The sequence below is a fragment of the Musa acuminata genome, chromosome BXJ2-6 (assembly GCF_036884655.1).
Source record: "Musa acuminata AAA Group cultivar baxijiao chromosome BXJ2-6, Cavendish_Baxijiao_AAA, whole genome shotgun sequence".
Classification (NCBI taxonomy): domain Eukaryota; kingdom Viridiplantae; phylum Streptophyta; class Magnoliopsida; order Zingiberales; family Musaceae; genus Musa; species Musa acuminata.
The window spans coordinates 14,559,332-14,579,852 of record NC_088343.1 but is presented as its reverse complement, the minus strand read 5'-3'; the positions used below and the strand labels follow the sequence as shown (position 1 = coordinate 14,579,852).

The window sequence follows — 20,521 nt, the reverse complement described above, 5'->3', positions numbered from 1 at the left end:
GCAGTTTGTGTCTAAATGCAGTTTGCGTCTAAATGCAAATTGCGACTAAGCGTAGTTTGCATCTAAGTGCAGTTTGCGTCTTAGGCTCAGATTGCGTCTAAGCGCAGTTTGTGCAGTTTGCGTCTAAGCGCAGATTGCGTCGAAGCTCAGATTGCGTCTAAGCGCAGTTGGCGTTTAAGCGCAGTTTGCGTCTTAAGCGCAGATTGCGTCTAAGCGCAGTTTGCGTCTAAACATAGTTTTACATCAAAACATAGATTCGGAAAGATTTGAACTTAGACACTCGTTCGTAAAAGCGCAGAAGTCAGTTTGCAGTTATAAATGGAATGTAAACGTAAACTGTAGAGAAGCTCGTTTGTAAAAGCGCAGAAATCAGTTTGCAGTTATAAACAGAATCAAGACGTAAACGTAAACTTAAACTGCAAAGAAACTCGTTCGTAAAAGCGCATAAGACAGTTTGCAGTTATAAATAGAATCGAAACGTAAGTGTAAACCGCAATGTAGAGATCATACGAAAACACCGATTTACGTCTGAATGCAGATTCGGAAAGAATAGAACTTAGAAACTTGTTCGTAAAAGCGCAGAGAGCAGTAGCTATGTAGGAGGTTTGCAGTAATGATAAAGTGCTCAAAATGAAAGCAAACCAGAGATTTAGAGTGGTTCGGTTAGTCTTGACCTACTCCACTTTTGGCTTCCTCCACCGACGAGGTCACCGACGTCAACTAGAGGCCTTCCTTCAATAGGCGAAGGCCAACTGCCCTTTTACAGTTTCACTCCTTTTGATGGGCTCAGGAGACAACCCTTACAGAACCTTTCTCTCCTCTCTTTACAACTCAAGACTTGAAGAACAGAAAGAGGAGAACTTTTGGACTTAACACAAATTTGAGCTCTTAAAATCACAGAAAAGATCAAGAATTCGGTGTAGTTCTATATCTTTTCAGTGCTGAATGGGTGGGGTATTTATAGGCCCCAACCCAGTTCAAATTTGGAGCTCAAAATGATCAAATCCCGGAATTCCAAGATCAGGCGGTTGCACCTCCTGACTGGAGAGGTTGCACCGCCTGGCAAAGCTCAAAGACTGAGCCTCTAGGCGGTGCCACCTCTGTCAGGGGCGGTTGCACCTCTCTGCCAGAGCTCGAAGACCGAGTTCAAGCGGTTGCACCTCCTGACTGGGGAGGTTGCACCGCCTGGCAGAGCTCGAAACTTGAGCTTTGGCGGTGCTACCTCCTGACAGAGGAGGTTGCACCGCCCAGTCTCGCTCGGAGACTGAGCCCTGGGCGGTTACACCGCCCAGTCTCGCTGGGAGACGTAGCCTGGGCGGTTGCACCTCCCACAGCAACCTAGGTCCGAATGGGTTGAACCATTCGACCCAATTTGAGTTCTTCAGGGGCCCAATTGCCCCAAGATTAAGCTAATGGGATCACCTCCCATTTCTAACTTAATCAAAGTGCTAACTACGATTATTTCCTAAGACATATTCTGCAGCTTGCTTTGGTGCGTCACTCGCTTCTTCCGGCGAGTTTCCGGCGAACTTCCGTCGATCATCCGATGAACCCTCGGTGATTCTCCTGCGGACTTCCGGCAAACTCGTGGACTGCGACGATCCACTTGGCAAGTTCCGACGAGCTCCTTTGGCAAGCTTCTGGACTTCTCAGATTTGTTCCCGTAGAACCTCCGACGACTGTCCGAACTTCCGTCGTGCTCTCGAACTCCCAACGTGATCATTGTCATGACTCCCGTGCAACTCCTGCTGCATGTCTTACTTTCATCATAGTTAATCCTGCACACTTATCTCAACACACTGATTAGTCAAACAATTGTCAATTGACTTCATCATCAAAATCCGAGATTCAATAGTCTAACGGTACCACCGTCTAATATAGTCTGAGAGATTATGTTTAGACAGTATCACCGCTTGACACTGGGTGGTACCACCATCTAGTTTGCTGGTACTACCGCCTGACATAGTCTTAGAGATTGTGTTTTGGAGACTGAACCTATAGTGGTGCCACTGCCTAGTCCAATATTTGGGTCACTGAATGGACCTTTCTCTTAGTCCAAAATAATCCCAATTCGAGCCCAATTGGCCATAATTAAGTTCTAAACTAACCCAATTATAACTAAAATTATTTCAATCTAGACAATTATTACAAAGTATTAATCATATGTTGTTCGACATGTCATTGGTTCATCAGTGCTTCGTCCAATCCTTCGGCACATCGTCCTCTTTTATGACCTTTTGGCCAATCGACATGTTTGACCTCCGCAACTCCGATTTCCTTGGCGCAACGTCCGCTCTTCTAGGCCCGATGCCTGAACTCATGGCATGAAACCTTCTACCGACATATCGACGGATCATTTGGCTCGACGTCCAATCTTCTGACATATTCCACTCCGACCTAATATTGATTCTTCCTGCTTTAATTGTCTCTTCTTGATCTAAGCTAGTTCTGCGTCATTCAAAACGTAGATTAGATCATAACATTATCAATTGGTTTCATCATCATGAGATTCCACACAAAATAAGAAAGAAGGTAAAAAAGGGAAAAAGAGAAACTAAAGAAGATTTGAAATCCTCACTTTCACAAATTCTAATGTCTCATTTACTAGTTTGAGATTTTTTATTTATATAAATAGTGACAAAATATAAGAAAATCTGTTGGTTCAATTTCACATATGGATGTATTTTTATGTTAAAAATTATAAATATATTCTGATATTTCTTAATAATTTAAGTTTTTAAGATTATTGATTACCTAATAAAATATTTTATCTCACCCAGAATTTTGGTGATTATTTCCTAACACCAACGTGGAGCAGCATCTCCGAATATAGAAAACGAAGAGAAAGGAAGAAGAGACACTTGCAAACAATATATCATGGAGCGATGGGACGTTTAAAAGCAAAGAAACGAGCAAATCGGATGACTCAAAATAGGATGGTCTGAATAGTAGTTGGTATGGACTGGTCAGGAAACATTAAATTGGTAAAATATATGCAATTGTTTGTTTAAAATGTGCTGAATTATGCATGCAGATAAATAATCATGCTGTCAGGCTTTGAAATGATTCTGAAAGCTCGGGAGACAGTAAGAAGTGCTCTTTGCTGGATTACCACCATGGGGATGAATCAGCTTGCAGTCTGGTCCTAAAGTTCCAGTCCATTACGAACCAAAGCTGACAAGAACATCATCAGATCATCATGGAGGAACCAATTCCTCTGGTGTTCGATTTGCATGTTGCAATGAAATGAATCAAACAAGTGCAGATAGCATAGCTTTTTCCCCCCTGCAGCAGCAGAGGATCACCTTATCTTGCTGATAAAGCTTTAGATTGACTGGCTGACCTTTTGCTTTCCAGATTGTAACTGTGCCTCATCATCTACATCACAAAACAAATTAAAAGGAAAACGGAACCAGAAAGTTCTTTTGTACTTAATCATATTCCATATGTTTTGCTCATGCCTGTGACTGCATTAGATTTTATACAGCTTCAGAGCTCCAGGAGTCATATACTCGGCCATTCTCTCATAATAAAATCAAACCTGTGAAAGGAAAGCACCAAAAAAAAGGCAGCAAAGCCAATTTACATCTCCTTGGGATCACCTTTAATGATATGGTCAGGGACCTTTTAGACACAGGTATGGTCTCTTCATATGGGTCATGAGAATCCTTCTACTTTTCTAGAAAACAAGCAGTGCAGATGCAATAACAAATTTGAACTCTGATCAAGTTCTCTAGTGCATTACCACTCATAGCTTTCTTGCATCAGAGAGTCATGTCACATAATGATCACTTGGGAATTTGATGCAAGTATCTGCATGCAAAGGAATGAACATGTAAATAATACATGCTCAAAGTATCGGATACATTAATGCTACAGTATCAGGAGAGGCAATGTGATTGTGACATTTGAATGCTAGTTCTTGTTTGTATGGAACCATTAATAAAACCTGAGCTAACTGTACATGTCAAGTGTTCTTCCTGTCAGGTGTTTCAGCAGTCATTTACTCTCTGAAACGTGCATTTGCTCCTTCTTGTCTCCATCATTACTGAATTGTTCTACTTAGATTTCATGTGTTTTCAAGATCTTACCTTTGATTAATCTGGAGCTTTCTTTACACTACAGCAACTTAATAGGAAGTCTCTGCTTGATGTTTAGTTTCCTAATTACAGTTAGTGCAATTGCTTTCATGTCACACATCACATGATTTCTCAGTAGGGAACAGAGGATTTGACCTAAATGTAGGACCTCATGCATCTGAGTTCTTCATGGACACTTGAGATTTATTATCACATTTTTCAGTCACTATCATTTCATCTAAAACATTAAGTATATTAATAAAAAAATTTGTATCAGTTAATATTCTTAACATTTTCTCCTCTCTTATTGTCCAACAATGATGTCAAGAAATTCGCTCGAACGATCGAGATTGATCATTTTTTTCTCTAATGTATCGTAAATCTTTCCTCGTGATACCATCTTAAATTCTTAATCGAGCTTCATAATATCCAAAAATTTAACAAGATTAACCAAGAATTATACAGAGAAAAAAAGAAAAAACATCTTCTGAGAGTGTTATGATAAATTAGTCAAAATAGTGGCTATAAATAAGGAGCACAGAAGAACAACTGCTACAGAGCCTCTATTATTGATCTTATAACATGTTATAAGATTTGACTGTAACCCTAAAGACCAGAAAGTGCATGTGGGAAGTGGAAGCACTTGATTGAGCCACAAGCATCATTCATTTTTGTATGCATATGGGTGATGGAGGATGAAATATCATATGCATATGAGTGATGGTGTCGGCAATGAGCGACACTCGGGTCAACAATTTGTTAGGTCAATGTTCCCATGCATACGGGCAGTATTGTGGCACATGAAACCTGTCGAAGACCACTAAAAGGCTTACTCACAGAAACACAGAGTGAGGAGAACTCAAATTCTTTCTGGTGAAACAATAGTATTTCTTGGAAAAAATGGCACAAGCAAAGAAATATAAGGGTCCAATTTTTATCTCTAATTCTTTCATCTCACTCAAGCTCAAATGAAATGGACGATCGAGGATGGACGTGATCACTGACGAACGGTCGAGATGAGAAACAGTGGGGGATGGACGGCTGAGATGGAGAATCGGACCCGTTCGAGCTTGAGACGACGCAGCGGTGAACGCACCGGCATTTTAACCCGCATTGATGACGACAAGAACTACACAACGGCTATCGCCGTCGTCTCCTCTTCCTTCCTCGCTCCTCATCTTTCCAAGATCCAAATCTTCAGTTGGCAACTAATAGGAATCATCAAGAAGCCGACCATGGTATTAAGATATTAGCACTTCGGTAGACCTCTGCACATGAGTACCCCACCGTAATCTAATATCTGATGAGGATCCAAGACACAAGTCCACTGCATTATGAGCTGCTTCCTCCATGCACGTAGCCTCAGTAAATCCACCACGCCACCGCACTGCTTCTTCCTCTTTACCGTAGACTCGTACTTCTCTACTCAGGCACAGCCAGCGTAGACAAACACGTTGCGCTGAGAACATGCCATAAACAAAGCACTCCCCGCGGCCCTGTCTGCTTCCCCCTTCTATCTTCCCTTCTCTTTGTTGGCTTCTTTTCAGGGCGAGGTAAACCACAATCGCGTCACCTTCTCCCTCCACAATGCCATCAACACCCTCCGCTGCATCATCATCATCACCGGAGGTAGTAGCAGCAGCAGCAGCAGCTGTAGCTCCTTTTTCCGTCCGCAACAGAAGGGCACTGCACGTGCCTTTCTTCCCTCTTCCTTCCCCTCCTCCGGCTGAGTCGCTCCCCAAGTATCCCTCGTCCTCCTCCACCCCCTTCTTCCCTTTCTACCCCTCCACTCCGCCGCCGCCACCTCCCCCGCAGCCCACCTTCCCTGCCAACATATCCTCCCTCACCTTCCCCGGCTCCCGCTCCGCCCCTCCCCACCGCCACAGCTCCGTGGTCGTCGCCGCCGTCCTCCTCCCCCTCCTCGCCCTCGGCCTTCTCGCCGCAGCGGGCGTCGCGTTCCTCCTCCACCGCCGCCGGCGCCTCCTCCCCGATCCCTACTCCGACAAGGACGACGCCCGTTCAGACTCCCACCGTCTGTTCCCCGACGACTCCGCCGCGTCCGACCGCGGACCCGAGGCGCCCCCCTCCGTCGCAGCGTTCTCCGACTTCATCTACCTCGGCACCCCCGCGGACGCTCGCCGCGACGACTACGGCAAAGATGCCGGCCGCCCCGCCGCGGACCCGATGGACGGATCGTCCGAGCGGAAGATGGGCTCCCCTGAGCTCCGTCCTCTCCCGCCGCTGCCGCGGCAGTTCCGGCATGGGCACGGGAATGGGGAGACGGGGACCTCGTCGGAGGAGGAGTTCTATTCGCCGCGGTTGTCCTCGGCAGGGAGGGGAAGCCCTGGGAGGGTGATTGGCGGGCAAATGTCGAGCCCCCGGCGGACGTTCCCGGCGGCGTTGGACAATTGTGAGTCTCGGAGCTCGACGTTGAGCACGCCATCGTACCCAACCTCGATCATGGCCTCGTCTCCTCAATCATCACCGGTGGCTTCGTCGCCGCGCGTGGGATCAAGCCCCGGCCATTCCTTCGGCGGATCTTTGAAGTCCAGATCTGAAAGGAACTTGACCGGAAGTCTCGTGTTCGCACCTCCACTGCCTCCACCACCACCTCCCCCGCCGCCTCCCCTTCGGCCTCTAACACCTTCACCTCCAAAGCGGAAACCCCCTTCGCCTTCGCCACCGTCCTTCCCAGTGGAGAAAGAATTCGAAGGAAGGGCGGAAGCTTCTGATCTCGCAGGACCGACTCCGGAGTCCCCGATGACGCCTGGGCACTTCTCTCGTAATCCATTCGTCGTTCGTACTCCGCCGGCGCCACCGCCACCGCCTCCTCCCCCACCACCACTGGTTGGGTACTGGGAGAGCCGGATTCGGAAGCCGCCAGTTATTTTGCCGCACAAGCAAGTAGGAGTCAAGAATTCCTCAGCATCGGTTTACCCCGCAGATTCGAGGGGGAATTCAGATGAGATGGAGAAGAACGAGGAAACCCGTCGCCGAAAGTTGAAGCCTTTACACTGGGATAAGGTCCAGGCGAGATCCAACCGAGCGATGGTGTGGGATCAGCTACAATCTAGCTCCTTCCAGTGAGATCCTTGAACATGGTTTTGTGTTCATCACCATAGCATTTCTCTTTGAATGGCCTTTTTCATTGAATGCTAGTTGATGAATCAACAGGGTGAATGAGGAAATGATTGAGACTCTGTTTGTTTCCAATGCAACCGATGCCAAACCGAAGGAGACCAACAAGCAACAGCTACTTCCTTCGCAGACACAGGCGAACGACAAGGTGCTTGATCCGAAGAAGTCTCAGAACATTGCTATTCTACTGAGAGCATTAAATGTGACCAAGGAGGAAGTGTGTGAAGCCCTACTGGAAGGTGAAATCTTTTTACCTCATGTTCAATTTGGTCTATGCATTTGCTGTCTTTGAGTGGAGTAAAACTTCCATTTCCAATGCTTTTTCTTGGTTCATTGTTGAAGTTCAAGTAGTAGTAAGCTAGCAGGGTGGTTCTTTCATGTTGTTCCTCCATTAGTATTTGAGTCTATGTGCTAAAAACTTCCAATTTATTATTTTTCATTGATCATAACATGATGCTTAGTACTGAAAATGTAGAACAGTCTATATGAATTCATGCATACAACTCATCCACAGCCAGAGAGCAATGATTTAAGATGAGTGAAATTCTCCTAAGAAGTGATCCTGAAGTTCTCATTTTTGAGATCTTCCATTCCTTCCTGATATCAGCTTACAGACCTGGCTCTTCACTTTAGAGGCTTTTGATCCCAAAAATATCCTGTATGTGATCATTTTACTAAATATTTAAATATCAAATAATTCTACAAAGCATCTTCATACAATTATCGGTGTCCAAACTATAGTATGCATCTTCCTTTATGGCCGTCTGACCATTATAAATGTGTTTGTGTACTGATACAAAATATTCAGAGTTATCATTCAAATAGCTTGCAACCAGAATCTGAGGAAGTTCTCTGTCGCTTGTCTGTTGTGATATTTCATGACACTTTTTTCCATTATTTTCTAACGATGATTGCTGAAAGCAGGTAATGCTGATAGCTTAGGAACTGAACTGCTGGAGACCTTGCTAAAGATGGCTCCTAGCAAGGAAGAAGAACATAAATTGAAAGACTATAAGAATGATTCGCCATTCAAGCTTGGCACGGCAGAGAAGTTTCTTAAAGCATTGCTAGATATACCATTTGCATTTAAAAGAGTTGACGCAATGCTGTACATAGCCAATTTTGATTCAGAGGTCAATTTCCTCAACAAGTCCTTTGAAACTCTTGAGGTAAATGCTTAACCTTTACTAGTTGTTTCTTTAGCTACAATATTGTAGTTGCTGCCAGATATTAATACGATAAATTCGATCAATGTGATTGATGGAACATCGGTAAAATCTGAACATGATTTTTGTTTTCCATTATAAGGATCTTGCTCTCCTCTACCTAAAATGTGCCTGCAATTCAATACTCAGCAAGTAGAAATAAGTTGTTGTGTGTTACCATACCTGTGCTTGTAGGTAGTAAAATCTTGAAACCTATTTTTTGTTTACCTTGGCTCTTCAAGTTTCCCAAATTTAAGATTTTCTTGGAAGAATATACAAAAGTTTTGCAATCCAAAAATTTAACAAGCGAATTGCGGATCTTCGATTTAGTTGTTTCGAGTGCTGTATCATAAAATTCATGATTGCTATATGAAAATCACTTCAACAGTTATATAAATGATCTAATTTAGCCAGTAGAGAATGCTGATGAAATTCTCATGATTGCTGGATTTGCAATTACCAGGCCGCCTGTGAAGAACTGCGGAGCAGCAGGTTGTTTATCAAGCTTCTGGAGGCTGTACTAAAGACTGGCAACCGCATGAATGTGGGTACAAATCGAGGCGATGCACATGCCTTCAAGCTTGACACACTGCTCAAGCTAGTTGATGTCAAAGGCACCGACGGCAAGACGACCCTTCTGCACTTTGTTGTCCAGGAGATCATCAGATCAGAAGGTTCCCGCCTTTCTGCCTCCAACAATTCAGCTACGAAAACACAGGCAAATGCTCTACGAGATGACCTTGAGTGCAGGAAGCTTGGTCTCCAAGTTGTCGCTGGCCTAGGGGGTGAGCTGAGCAACGTAAAGAAGGCAGCTGCAATGGATTCTGATGTACTCAGCAGCTATGTCTCAAAACTAGCTGGAGGAATAGGAAAGATCAATGAGGTCTTAAGATTGAATGGAGCATCTGGTTCTGAGGAGAACAGCCAGAGATTCGGTAATGCCATGGATCAGTTTCTAGAGAGGGCAGAGGATGACATTATAAAGGTGCAGGCTCAGGAGAGTGTTGCATTGTCTCTGGTCAAGGAAATAACCGAGTATTTCCATGGGAACTCAGCCAGAGAAGAAGCTCATCCTTTCAGAATTTTCATGGTGGTCAGAGATTTTCTAGCCATCCTTGATCAGGTCTGCAAGGAGGTTGGAAGAATAAATGAATGCACCATTGTCAGCTCAGCACGGCAATTCCCGGTGCCTGTGAACCCTACTTTACCACATGTATTCCCGATTCATGCATCGAGACCTGAAGGCTCGGATGACGAGAGCTCATTGTCATCATAGATCTTTTTACGAGTTTTCGACTAGAAGTGCAGCAAACATGGAATCTATTCCAGGTTATTTATAATTCTTTGTGTTCTTAGAATACTAATTTAAGATTCTTTTTTTTGTATTACTATTTTTCCTCTCCTATGTACACACAAAGGAAATCTAGAATAGGAAAAAATAAATTTGGTTTCCCTTCACTTGCATTCTGCAAATCTATGTTCAAAGATTATTTCTCTGAGATATAGGCAAGTAGTAGCAAACTGCAGGAAAGTGCTGTGTATCAATTCTGTGTCTGAAGTCATCAGAGATCTTACTCCATTCTTATATGAGGAATTGTAAACATGATGTTTTTGCAACTATTCGTATAGAATGAGATGGTGAATCTTTCAGTTGGATCGTCCCTTGAGTTCCATTATGATTACACGTAACACTTGCAAAGCTTTGTACAAGTAGGATGATTAAACATCATAGTATGGAAGCTTCAACATGATTTCAGTCATTTCTTTGTGGCCTCTGAGAAGGATTGGCTGTGTGGGAATCTTTTGGTAGGTTGTAGCTGTGGGGACGAGCCACACATGGCATTGGAATGCACGCTGGGAACGATAGGTAGTAGTGAAGTATCCAAAGGCTTTCGAGAGAAGCATTGAAAGCTACAGCAGCTATAGAGCTTGAAGCCAACCTGTACATGAAGAAGAGAAAGAGACAAATGTCTATTTTTGTTTTCTTGGCAAAGAAAATTTATTAGGACTTCAATGTTCTACAAAAATACCATGAGAGATCTGTATACAATATATCAGACAGAGATATGGAGGGAAAGATTCTACCCAAAGAAAGATTAGATTTATCTGGTCTAGCTTTACAAGCAACCCAATTGGCAGCTTGATTGCACTCTCTGAAACAATGTAAAGCTGTGTATGAAGTCAGATTGTTAAGTACGGAATCAATCTTTGTTATAAGGAGACAAATTTCTTTGCCATTGAATCCTAAGAGTATTACTCATCCTGCAATAAAGAAACAATGTTGAAGCCACGATGTTTTCCATGGATCCTGTTATTGGTAAGAGTATATAGAAGAATAGATGTTAATCTTACTCCACCCAGAAGATGGTATTTTCTGGGTTTTTGCCATTGAATCCTAATAGTATTACTTATCCTGCAATAAAGAGACAATGTTGAAGCCACAATCTTTTTCACGGATCCTGTTATTAGAATATTATGGAAGAAAAGATGGAAAGAATCCAATTCGATTCCACATGTACAAAGGAAGGACTGAAGGAAGAATCATGTAACACGAAGAACAAGAAGGAAGAATCCCATTCATGTGCTTGGTGATTGCCTTTCTTCCCATCAAACATCATGACATACAAAGTATCAATAACCTGATCTCAGAAATCATTTACCTGCTTCCTGAACTCTTGTTTGGGAGGAAGTTGGGAAGCAAATGCATGGACACAAAAATGACTTCCAAGTTGGAAGTAGATTATGTTTGATATCTCTGCCCTTTAGGTACAAACACAAGGTCAAATAGGTTGTGTTTCATATTCTTTCATCAAAATGTAACAACATCCTAACTAGACCTACTGAGATATGTTTGATATCACTGCCCATTAGGTACAAACACAAGGTGAAATAGGCTGTGTTTCATATTCTTTCATGGAGATGTAACAACATCCTAACTAGACCTACTGAGACAAGTTCCAATATCCCAAAACTGCCTAACCCCAACTTGTTATCTGCTGACAAGCATCGGAGTTACGATAGATCAACTACTCAACTACTTTGTGAGGTCCCATTCAGTGACGAGACAAAGGAACCGGGGAAGAGACATCTATAAAACTAGTCTTCTACTCCACCTATGGGCTTTATTCTTGTTTGTCACAGTGACAACCATGCAGATTCTTTTTATTCTTCTATATCAAGTTCCTGATTGAGGAGGCTGATTCTGACTTCTGAAGAATTCGTGGTAAATGACATGTCTTGATTCAGATACAGATCCCACTCTTTGCTGTCATCTCTGACACTACTCGACTCCATCCTCGTCACTCCAGCTTCAGTGTCTTAGCCTAGCAGCAGTCTCTGTGCCAAGATGGAGTTGATCGTGCCTTTTGCTGCCATTATCTTGCTCACTAGCAGTTTCCATTTGAATTCCTCCCTTTTGCTCAGGGATTTCATCTTATCCTTGAAATGACTGCCAGTACAAGATGATGTTACAAAAATATTTATGCGGTTAATTTATAAGGAATAAAACATCATTGTTATTGATGAGCAGCAAACCTGCAGAGAGGAACCTTGCACAAGTCTGGCTCTGAACAAATCTGGGAGTGGAGCCTAAGAATCTGCCACATTCTCTTGCAGTGCATGCAACCTCCTGGGACTCGAATTCTGCAGCCTTTGAAGTGCCGAACTAGCGACTCAATCCCCTTGCATGCTGCATATTTGCAGGTGGTTTTGCTGTCCTTCGGCATCTTGTCGTGGGGCCCGATCGTCCTACACCCATCTCTGCATATGTGCAAGAGAGCCTCCATTGCCTCATACAGTTGCATGTACACCTTCCTTTCCTCCATCTTTTTCAGTCTATCCTGCCTTTTCTGCATCATGCCAATATACAATCAGTTTAGCTGTGTCAACAAGACAATGGTTGGGTTGGGGATCCAACTAACCAGCTTTTATCACCCCATTTTGTAGACAGATAATTGACATGTGAAACAATTGGTGGATAAACATATCCCCTTACCGATAAAAACAAAAAGATAAAGAATAAAAGAAAGAGAAATGGCATAAACATATGATATCGAATCCATATCCAAATTCTGAATGTAAGTAGCTGATGAAGGCCATTCTAGGATTCAAACATCTTTAGCATGAAAACAAACAGCTCTAGTAGAAGTATGAATAATCAAAGTACCATTTTGTTCTTAAGAGCCCTGCAACTACTGTTAAGGTCATATTGCATGGAACTACTGGAAACATGCTAAATTCTGCACTCTTGTTTTCAAAACCTCTTCATGATTTCATGAAGAAGAGGAAATCAATCACCTGATGGATAACTTCTGCCAGTACTTTGTGTTATTAAAACAAACTTGAACCAATTTTAACACATATACTGCTAGCAATGGAGAAACAAACAGATCATTGTCAGATGCTTAGCAGGATAAGACACCAAAAGAAAAAAAGGCATGCAACAGCATTTAACACAGCAACTCTAAAATGGAACAACAGGAGAGAAAGAACTTACGGAGTCCTCCCCCACAAGAGACTCCAGAAGCTCCTGCTCTAGACTGGGATTTGCTTGCTTCATTGCTTTCCATCCATCAGAAAACGAGATGGCCTTAAAATCATTAAGAATCATTTTGGTACAAGAAAGTGAGAGTCGAGGTGCATCACATAGTCTAGCTAGCTGAAGCACATCCACGACATTCTCTTCAGTCAAAACCTCCTGCTCTATTAGCTTGATGCAAGTCCTTTTCAGGGAAGGGATTGCAAATGCATGTGACAGGACAAGCAAGTGAAGAGCAAAGTTCTTCATCAAATCAGGTTCACAGCTGCATAATGAATTTAAACGTGAGATCCAGAGGTCATGTCTAAAATTTTAGTAAGAAAAAAGAAATACGAAAACCAACCATAGTGCTTAACTTTTACTTCAGACCATTATTTTCAACTTGGATATCACAGATAACTATCGGTCAATTTTCAAACGTAAAAAATAATAAACGAAAAGAAAACAAGAAAAACCTAAATACCAGAAATGATGCGACATCATGTGAATGATTCTCATGTATATTCACCTTCTCATCTGTATGAAGCATGATACTGCTTTTTTACTAACATTAAGTAATCAGGAGCAACTTATCACAACTATTCCATCCTTGTGGAAGCATGGACAGTTACAAGTTCCGAAAGGAACATTTATGTGACACCAATGACAATGAAGGCAGCAAAAAACAAGAATCCAGACATAATTGCAGAGGAATAAAGAGAAAAGGAAAGTGTTGCAGGAATACCATGAAGAGTAGAGAAATCGGATAAATGCACGGGCAGCTTCTGAAGGCACACCTTCTATTGTGATTTTTCTAAACCCTTTAATGACTCTTGCTTGTTCCAATAAATTTCTCAGAACAGGAGATGAGATTCCCTGTCCAATACACCAATCAGTGCATACAATTTAATATTCGAAACTTAACTAATAGTGTGTTAGCAAACTAAGCAACATGTTTTCTCCCCTTCATGTAAACAACCCCCTCACTTTTCTTTGTTTACATCCCTTCTCCGGTTTGGAGTCAAATTTTCATTCAGTGGGTTACTGTATAGGCCAACTAGAAGACACTAATAATGAGCCCCATGGACAAGACAAACTTTCAACAATTTATCAACAAATATTTAAATATCAAAGTTAATCACTTAATGTTCTGAGGTAACTTTTTTCTCAAAAGAAAAAGAAAGAAATAAAGGCGGAAAAAGTTCACAAAAAAAGGAAAAGAGTTATGAGATATTTGTTACTGTTTCCATATCAGAATCAACTTCCACGATATCTGAAACAAAACATGCATAATTATGTCTTGATCCTTTCCAAGGACATCCTTTTGTCTTTATCGTGCTGACACCTAATTATCACAATTAATTAAGAGAACCACCGTATTCTTAATACATGTTGACTTTGTCAGTATCTGATTCTCATTAAAAGAATTTCAATATCTTGTTAAATTTCTAAACTCACTTATAATTTTACCTTGATCAAAGTGAATTGGTCCATACTTCAGTTTCTAATATCACGGAAGTGCTTATTCTGATATATTGACAAAGTAATATCATGCCAATAAAAACCAGGACTGTAGTGTACTCACAAGAATGCTTGTGTGTGCCAAAATTATGTCCTTGTCTTCAGTAAGAACATGGACATCAGCACCATATCCTTCGTAGAAGAGTTTGTCCCAAGCTATCCTTGTTTCATCAGGGACATAAGTGTCATCCTTCAAACTTTTAGAGCATTTTCTTGCACCATAAGAAGATCCATGGACTGGAGGTGGTTGTGGAACACTACGACCACTATTTAATTGATGTGATCTGCATGCATCTGGCACATTAAAAGTTTTGTATGAAGTGCTGGCCATTGGTAAAGATTGCTCATTCGAGAAGCATTGTGGCAGATCCAGCTCGAGGTAAGCCATTGACTTTGTTCTTCTCGGACTTCTCCTGAGATGTGCAATATAAGATCTGAAAAAATTCAAGTTGTGTCTGTCAAGATATTCTGCCCTTGCATGATAGAAAATTAAGTTTCTAACATCATGCAAGATCAGAAGGTTATTGTGAAAATAAATATTAAATAAAAATATTTCAACAATCATGCTGAACAGGAATCTACAAAATTATAAATCCACATAATTAAAATTTATCAAAAATAAACAAGTAATCTCAAATCAATTTAAACAAAGTCATGCATCAATCATAACAAAATAGATCAAACATATAAAATTATCATGCCAATAACATGTTTATTATCACATTGTAATAAATCGAATACCTGATGGTGCACTTGTGCAACAATGGGCGGAGAGGTTTTCCTTTATGGCATAAGTCCTTTATTCTCCCGACAACGGATAACTTATATCGTACTCCCAATAGCAATCATAATGATGTACCACCCGATCAAGGTGGTGATACATTTTTCCTAATAACAACTAGTAATGAATGGAGAAATCGTCTAACCATCTTGTTTGATAGTCTGATAATCTTCTAAAAAAATCACCCTACTAATATGGATTATATGAAACAATATCCACACACACACACACACACACATATATATATATATATAAACATGTAGCACATTCAATCATTTGTAATTTCATTCATCCATAAATACATTCAAAGAGACATGTAGACGTGTCAAAAATATCATGATAGATTATACTTTGTATATGGCATGAGAGACCCAGTACAATGGTGATTCCAAACAGTTATGGCTGCATTGGGCATTGTTAAGAGTGATTTGAAAATATGAAAATCTTCAAATATGATTTACTTTTTCTTGTCAAGATACAAAATTAAAGTAACATTTACAAATAATCTAAGTTGATATATGAAGACATGAACATAATGAAAAACATTAAATATGGTTTATTGAATTTTATGTTATGATTCAAAATAATTAAATTAACAGTAAAAAATAATTTAATTTGATGCAAAATAAAAAAAAATAAATTAATATTAACAACCCTACATAATTCTTCTTTTAAATTAAAAATCCAACATTAATCAATATCAAAATTTTATGAAATATTAAACAACTAGAAATCAATCAAATATTTTAAAATTTAGACTAGAAGAAAAAGGTGGAGAACATACATTTTAAAGCTAAGGTTAATGAAAAACAATCCTCCCTGGTGGTCAAATCCCTGTCAGCCAAGTTTAAGATGAGAATAGGAGTCCACTCTTGGGTTTATAAAGGGGATGTGGATTTATAATGAGGTAGGGCCATATAATTCCATTTAAGTTTTTTTTTTAATATAAAGTAATTAGGTTATTTTTATAAGAATCTTCAAAAGTAGGAAATATTTTAATTGTTAAAGGATATTCCTTTTGAGAGCATATAAGGTTAGGAAGAAAATAATAATAATAAAATGGGAAATTACTTATGACATATTAATTTAGGAAGCAAAAATGGTTAAGATGATTATATGGTGCATTTGGAAACACATTTACATCTGTATGTCCATTTGGAGAAAGAGATTTGAGTGAATGTACAATTGTGAAATGCTTTGAATATTTGGTAAACAAACTATATCTCAAATCAGCATTAACGTAAGTGTTGTTTGGTAAAATTATATTTTAAAAATTCATTGAATATTATGTGATAAATTCAACCTTCTAATATTTTTAATATCTATTCAAAAGTGAATATATATTTTTTATTCAAATTAATAGGTAAATAGAAAAAATAAATAAATGAACAAATGTAATCTTACAAAAAATTTAGAAAAAAAATTTGTATGGTGTAGCAGACTTGTGAGATCACAATAAATACTAACAATTTTTGGATCTAATACTGTTGCAAGTGAACCAAGAATTAAGACCGAATTCCAGGGCCAAAGAAAGTATTTTTCTCACCACAGAGAGCTATTAATGTGTATGCCAAGTGCTAGCTAGTGATATACACCAGCAGAAACCCCTTCGCCCTGCCGCCTGCAAATGATCAAAAGGGAAAGTTCAATGTCAACGTTGGGAATGAACATTGAGAGTAACAGAGCATCTCTTTCCCACAGTCTGTAACAATGCTATTAGAATACTGCTAAAATCCCTAGTCTACAAGCAAGAACAAATATTTAGGAAAGTGAACGGGATGATAATAGTAATAGCATATAAAATCCGTGAATATATCTTCTGATATATCAGACTGGAATCAAAGACAGAATCATCGGATCAAAAAGAAGCTCTTAGAGAGGAGATTCATTTTCCTCACAAGAAAGGAAAGATCAAGAAAGAACAAGAAAACACACCTATAACCGAGAGAGGCAAGCTCACCTCGAATTGCTCCTCGGGCTAGATTCACGAAGACCGACGTACGCGATGCATGCGCGACAGCAGTGGAAAAGATTCACAAGTGGATCGAAGGGCAGGTTGAGGTGGGGGAGGAAGACAAAGAGGTGGGGGACGTGGGGCGTGGGAAGGCGGCGGACCATCACGTGCGACGAGGACAAGCAGGCGGTATGAGAACGCGTTAAAGGCGTCGAAGCCACGGCAGGTGACTGCCACGTTTGCCATGTCGTCGTAATCGAAGCACGTTCGATGGCAGATATTTAATTTAATTCTTACTATTAATATTAAATATTTAATACTAATTGAGTCAATAATTTAATAACAACATCTTAAATATCATTCTACTGGTGATTTATTACATTCACATAATATATTTAAAAACATGCTAATCCCGTTTCGTCACTTATAATAATAATAATAATAATAATAATCTGATATTAAAAAATTAAAAATTTATTTTTATCCAATCGATTTAATCGGATATAGTATAGTAAAAGTTTGTCCACAATAATTTTATTGATTGATGAAGAATTAGCGTGATGAAGAATCGACAATTAGCTATCATTTCGAGCTAATTATAAATTATTTTTTATAATTAATTATTTTTAATATTTTAAAATTTTTATTGAGATATATATATTTAGAATATAAAAAAATATTTAATCTCGTTTTTTTTTATATTATTGATTCTATTAACGAAAATATTATAAAATTTATCATTGAGTATGTGTTGAGTCTATCTCACTTCGATTTATCACTGAAAATTTTTCATGTAATATTTTCAAGAATAGAATGAACGATGTGAGCAAAAATAAAAGTAAATATTTTACTTTTATAAATATAAAATTTTTAATATAATTTTTAAAAATATATGGATTGAGGTACTAAAAGTAATTACATTAGCTAATTTATAATTAGTCTTATCACTACTTTTTGTTGTTTATGTTTTCATCGTAAGCAGTACTACTCAAAGCTCACAGTGTCCTCTTTCTTTCTTCATCTGCTTATTGTTTCTTTCTTTGGTGGACTGGTGAGAATATTCAAAGCGTTGTTGATGGAGAAGGTAGATCGTCGTGGGTGATAAAGGTCGTGCAGGCCTTCGTCATGTTTTGGCTGCGAGCGGCAATATATAGAAATCAAGCACTAAAGTAGCCACCACCCCTCTTTAGTGTTGCGTTTCTTTTTCCTCTGCCTGTGTCTTTGCCAACGTCGGAGTCGGGCACACATTGTGTTCGCACTCGAGAATGTATTGATAAGGAGAAAGAGAGGCTGAGGCCTATCATTTGCTGAAGGGGAGCCTCTCATTGACATTGCCATGCTATGTCTTCACCAAGTTGTGTGTCTGTAGAGAACTCACTTACCCGTCCACTGGAATCGGGTTGCAGGACGTCACGCGCCGCAGGTCATGTCCTGCTGCAAGAATGCGAAGGGGACTGCCACAAGAGATATGAACCCAATCCAGCAATTCTAGGTAGACTAGCGTTGTGTCTTATGGTCATCTACTACTTTGGTTCGATAACCATTCGGTAAACATCGTCGTAATGGGCAGAACGAAGTAGTAAAAGCAGCATTAGCTGTGTGCTACAACTGGTGAATTGATTTCGGATATAAGAAAGTGGTTTTAGTCTGTCCTATTGGAATATATTTATTCTCCTTTTCTCAATTCGAATTTCTACTTTTGATGCTTAATTTTATTTTGTCTAGCATCAAGGAAGCTAAATCCACAATATTTTATTTTTTTAGAAAAGAAATCATGGAATAAGAGTTTCTATTTTTTATGAAACGTTGAACATTTTTAGCTATAGTAAAGAGTCAATCTCAAGCTCCAACCTATTACATGCTTCAAGCTTGATAGCCACGACCACGAGTGGCTGTTCTTCCTTAACTTTGACATCTCATGCACGAGAATCAAAGAAAACTGCTAGCTTTTTGTTCATACAAACCCTTAGGTCTGCGAATTTGCACTCTTGAACTTTCTGATTCAGAATTTGTGCAAGGTGGCGAAGGTGTCTTTATGTTTCTGCATTGCTCTGTTATTGCGTTATCTGCGTGTAGTTCGTGTGCTGGTCATCGATTTCAGGTCTCAAGGCTCTGCTACTGTTCATGCTTTCGATCGAAAGAGAAGACCACATGCATGCTTTTCTGCTGCACCAAAGTTAGCTTTTCATCAAGAATCAAGCTGCAAACTCACGAGATCACGGAGGTAATGCCAGTATTGTGCGTGTCCATAAGACCCACCCATCACCAGCAGCACTGCAGAAATGTTACACATAGGTTCTCCATTTGAGCTGCGGGCTACTGCTTGCTGCCTCTCCTCCCCTTCCATCAGGGTAAGGCTTCCCATGTATTGAATCTAGCATTTACATTATCTATTTGTAATGTCACAGCATGAGATTGGTTGCAGTGGAACCTGAAGCTTGTGACATTGATTTGCACCTGCTGCTGCTGCTGGGGAGGGGCATTACCCACCCATCACCAGCAGCACTGCAGAAATGTTACACATAGGTTCTCCATTTGAGCTGCGGGCTGCTGCTTGCTGCCTCTCCTCCCCTTCCATCAGGGTAAGGCTTCCCATGTGTTTAATCTAGCATTTACATTATCTATTTGTACTGTCACAGCATGAGATTGGTTGCAGTGGAACCTGAAGCTTGTGACATTGATTTGCACCTGCTGCTGCTGCTGGGGAGGGGCATTACCCACCCATCACCAGCAGCACTGCAGAAATGTTACACATAGGTTCTCCATTTGAGCTGCGGGCTGCTGCTTGCTGCCTCTCCTCCCCTTCCATCAGGGTAAGGCTTCCCATGTGTTTAATCTAGCATTTACATTATCTATTTGTGCTGTCACAGCATGAGATTGGTTGCAGTGGAAACTGAAGCTTGTGACATTGATTTGCACCTGCTGCTGCTGGGGAGGGGCATTCATTTGGTCCAGAAATTTGACTGGTCATGGTCAATGCTCTTTATATCTGCAATCAATGAGATGATTCTACTTGAGTATATCTCCACCAAGTTTTATATGGTCTCCAAACCAGACTCTGCCATTTCCTAGTTAGAGCTGAATTCACTTATTGCTTTCCCCTCAGTATAAATATCTTTGAATCCTCACATTTCCTAATGTTAAAGTGCATTTCTTCCATGGCTGCTGTTGTTTCCGATGAGAAGCAGACTGCAGACCACTAATTTCTTCAGTAAAGACCGCAACTGTTCCAATAATTTAGATCATTCTTCTATGCACAGTTGGATTATTTTGACTGCAGAGAATTGAATTTTCTCTCCTCAGTTAAATAAAATACCAAAGTGCTCG

The 20,521-nt window shown here is 40.3% G+C and overlaps 2 protein-coding genes across 3 annotated transcripts; one reads left to right on the top strand and one right to left on the bottom strand.

Annotated features, from left to right (window-relative positions):
- The first annotated feature begins 5,377 nt into the window (after positions 1 to 5,377).
- On the top strand, positions 5,378 to 9,880 carry LOC135584276 (formin-like protein 1). Its single transcript, XM_065113030.1, has 4 exons — positions 5,378 to 7,162; positions 7,254 to 7,456; positions 8,142 to 8,386; positions 8,886 to 9,880. The coding sequence occupies exons 1-4, from the start codon at positions 5,667 to 5,669 to the stop codon at positions 9,696 to 9,698; spliced, it is 2,757 nt and encodes a 918-aa protein (XP_064969102.1). The 5' UTR covers positions 5,378 to 5,666; the 3' UTR covers positions 9,699 to 9,880.
- A 1,319-nt stretch (positions 9,881 to 11,199) lies between these two features.
- Positions 11,200 to 17,351, bottom strand: LOC135615046 (BTB/POZ and TAZ domain-containing protein 3-like). 2 transcript variants are annotated; one of them, XM_065113028.1, is made up of 7 exons: positions 17,201 to 17,351; positions 16,787 to 16,861; positions 14,524 to 14,893; positions 13,684 to 13,814; positions 12,918 to 13,224; positions 11,957 to 12,270; positions 11,200 to 11,870 (listed from the first exon to the last, which is right to left on the bottom strand). In XM_065113028.1, exons 3-7 carry the CDS (start codon positions 14,845 to 14,847, stop codon positions 11,741 to 11,743), a joined length of 1,206 nt encoding a protein of 401 aa, XP_064969100.1. In that variant the 5' UTR covers positions 14,848 to 14,893; positions 16,787 to 16,861; positions 17,201 to 17,351; the 3' UTR covers positions 11,200 to 11,740. The 2 variants fall into 2 exon arrangements, with proteins under 2 accessions (XP_064969100.1, XP_064969101.1); XM_065113029.1 differs by having other exon boundaries at positions 14,524 to 14,872.
- Positions 17,352 to 20,521: the final 3,170 nt, after the last annotated feature.

Coding starts and splice junctions, on each gene's coding strand:
- LOC135615046 (XM_065113028.1), bottom strand. CDS start 14,847: ATGGCTTACCTCGAGCTGGATCTGCCACAATGCTTCTCGAATGAGCAA. Junction 13,815..14,523: donor TGGCACACACAAGCATTCTT/GTGAGTACACTA, acceptor TGTATTGGACAG/GGAATCTCATCTCCTGTTCT. Junction 12,271..12,917: donor CTCTTGTGGGGGAGGACTCC/GTAAGTTCTTTC, acceptor GGCATGATGCAG/AAAAGGCAGGATAGACTGAA.
- LOC135584276 (XM_065113030.1), top strand. CDS start 5,667: ATGCCATCAACACCCTCCGCTGCATCATCATCATCACCGGAGGTAGTA. Junction 7,163..7,253: donor CTACAATCTAGCTCCTTCCA/GTGAGATCCTTG, acceptor ATGAATCAACAG/GGTGAATGAGGAAATGATTG. Junction 8,387..8,885: donor AGTCCTTTGAAACTCTTGAG/GTAAATGCTTAA, acceptor TGCAATTACCAG/GCCGCCTGTGAAGAACTGCG.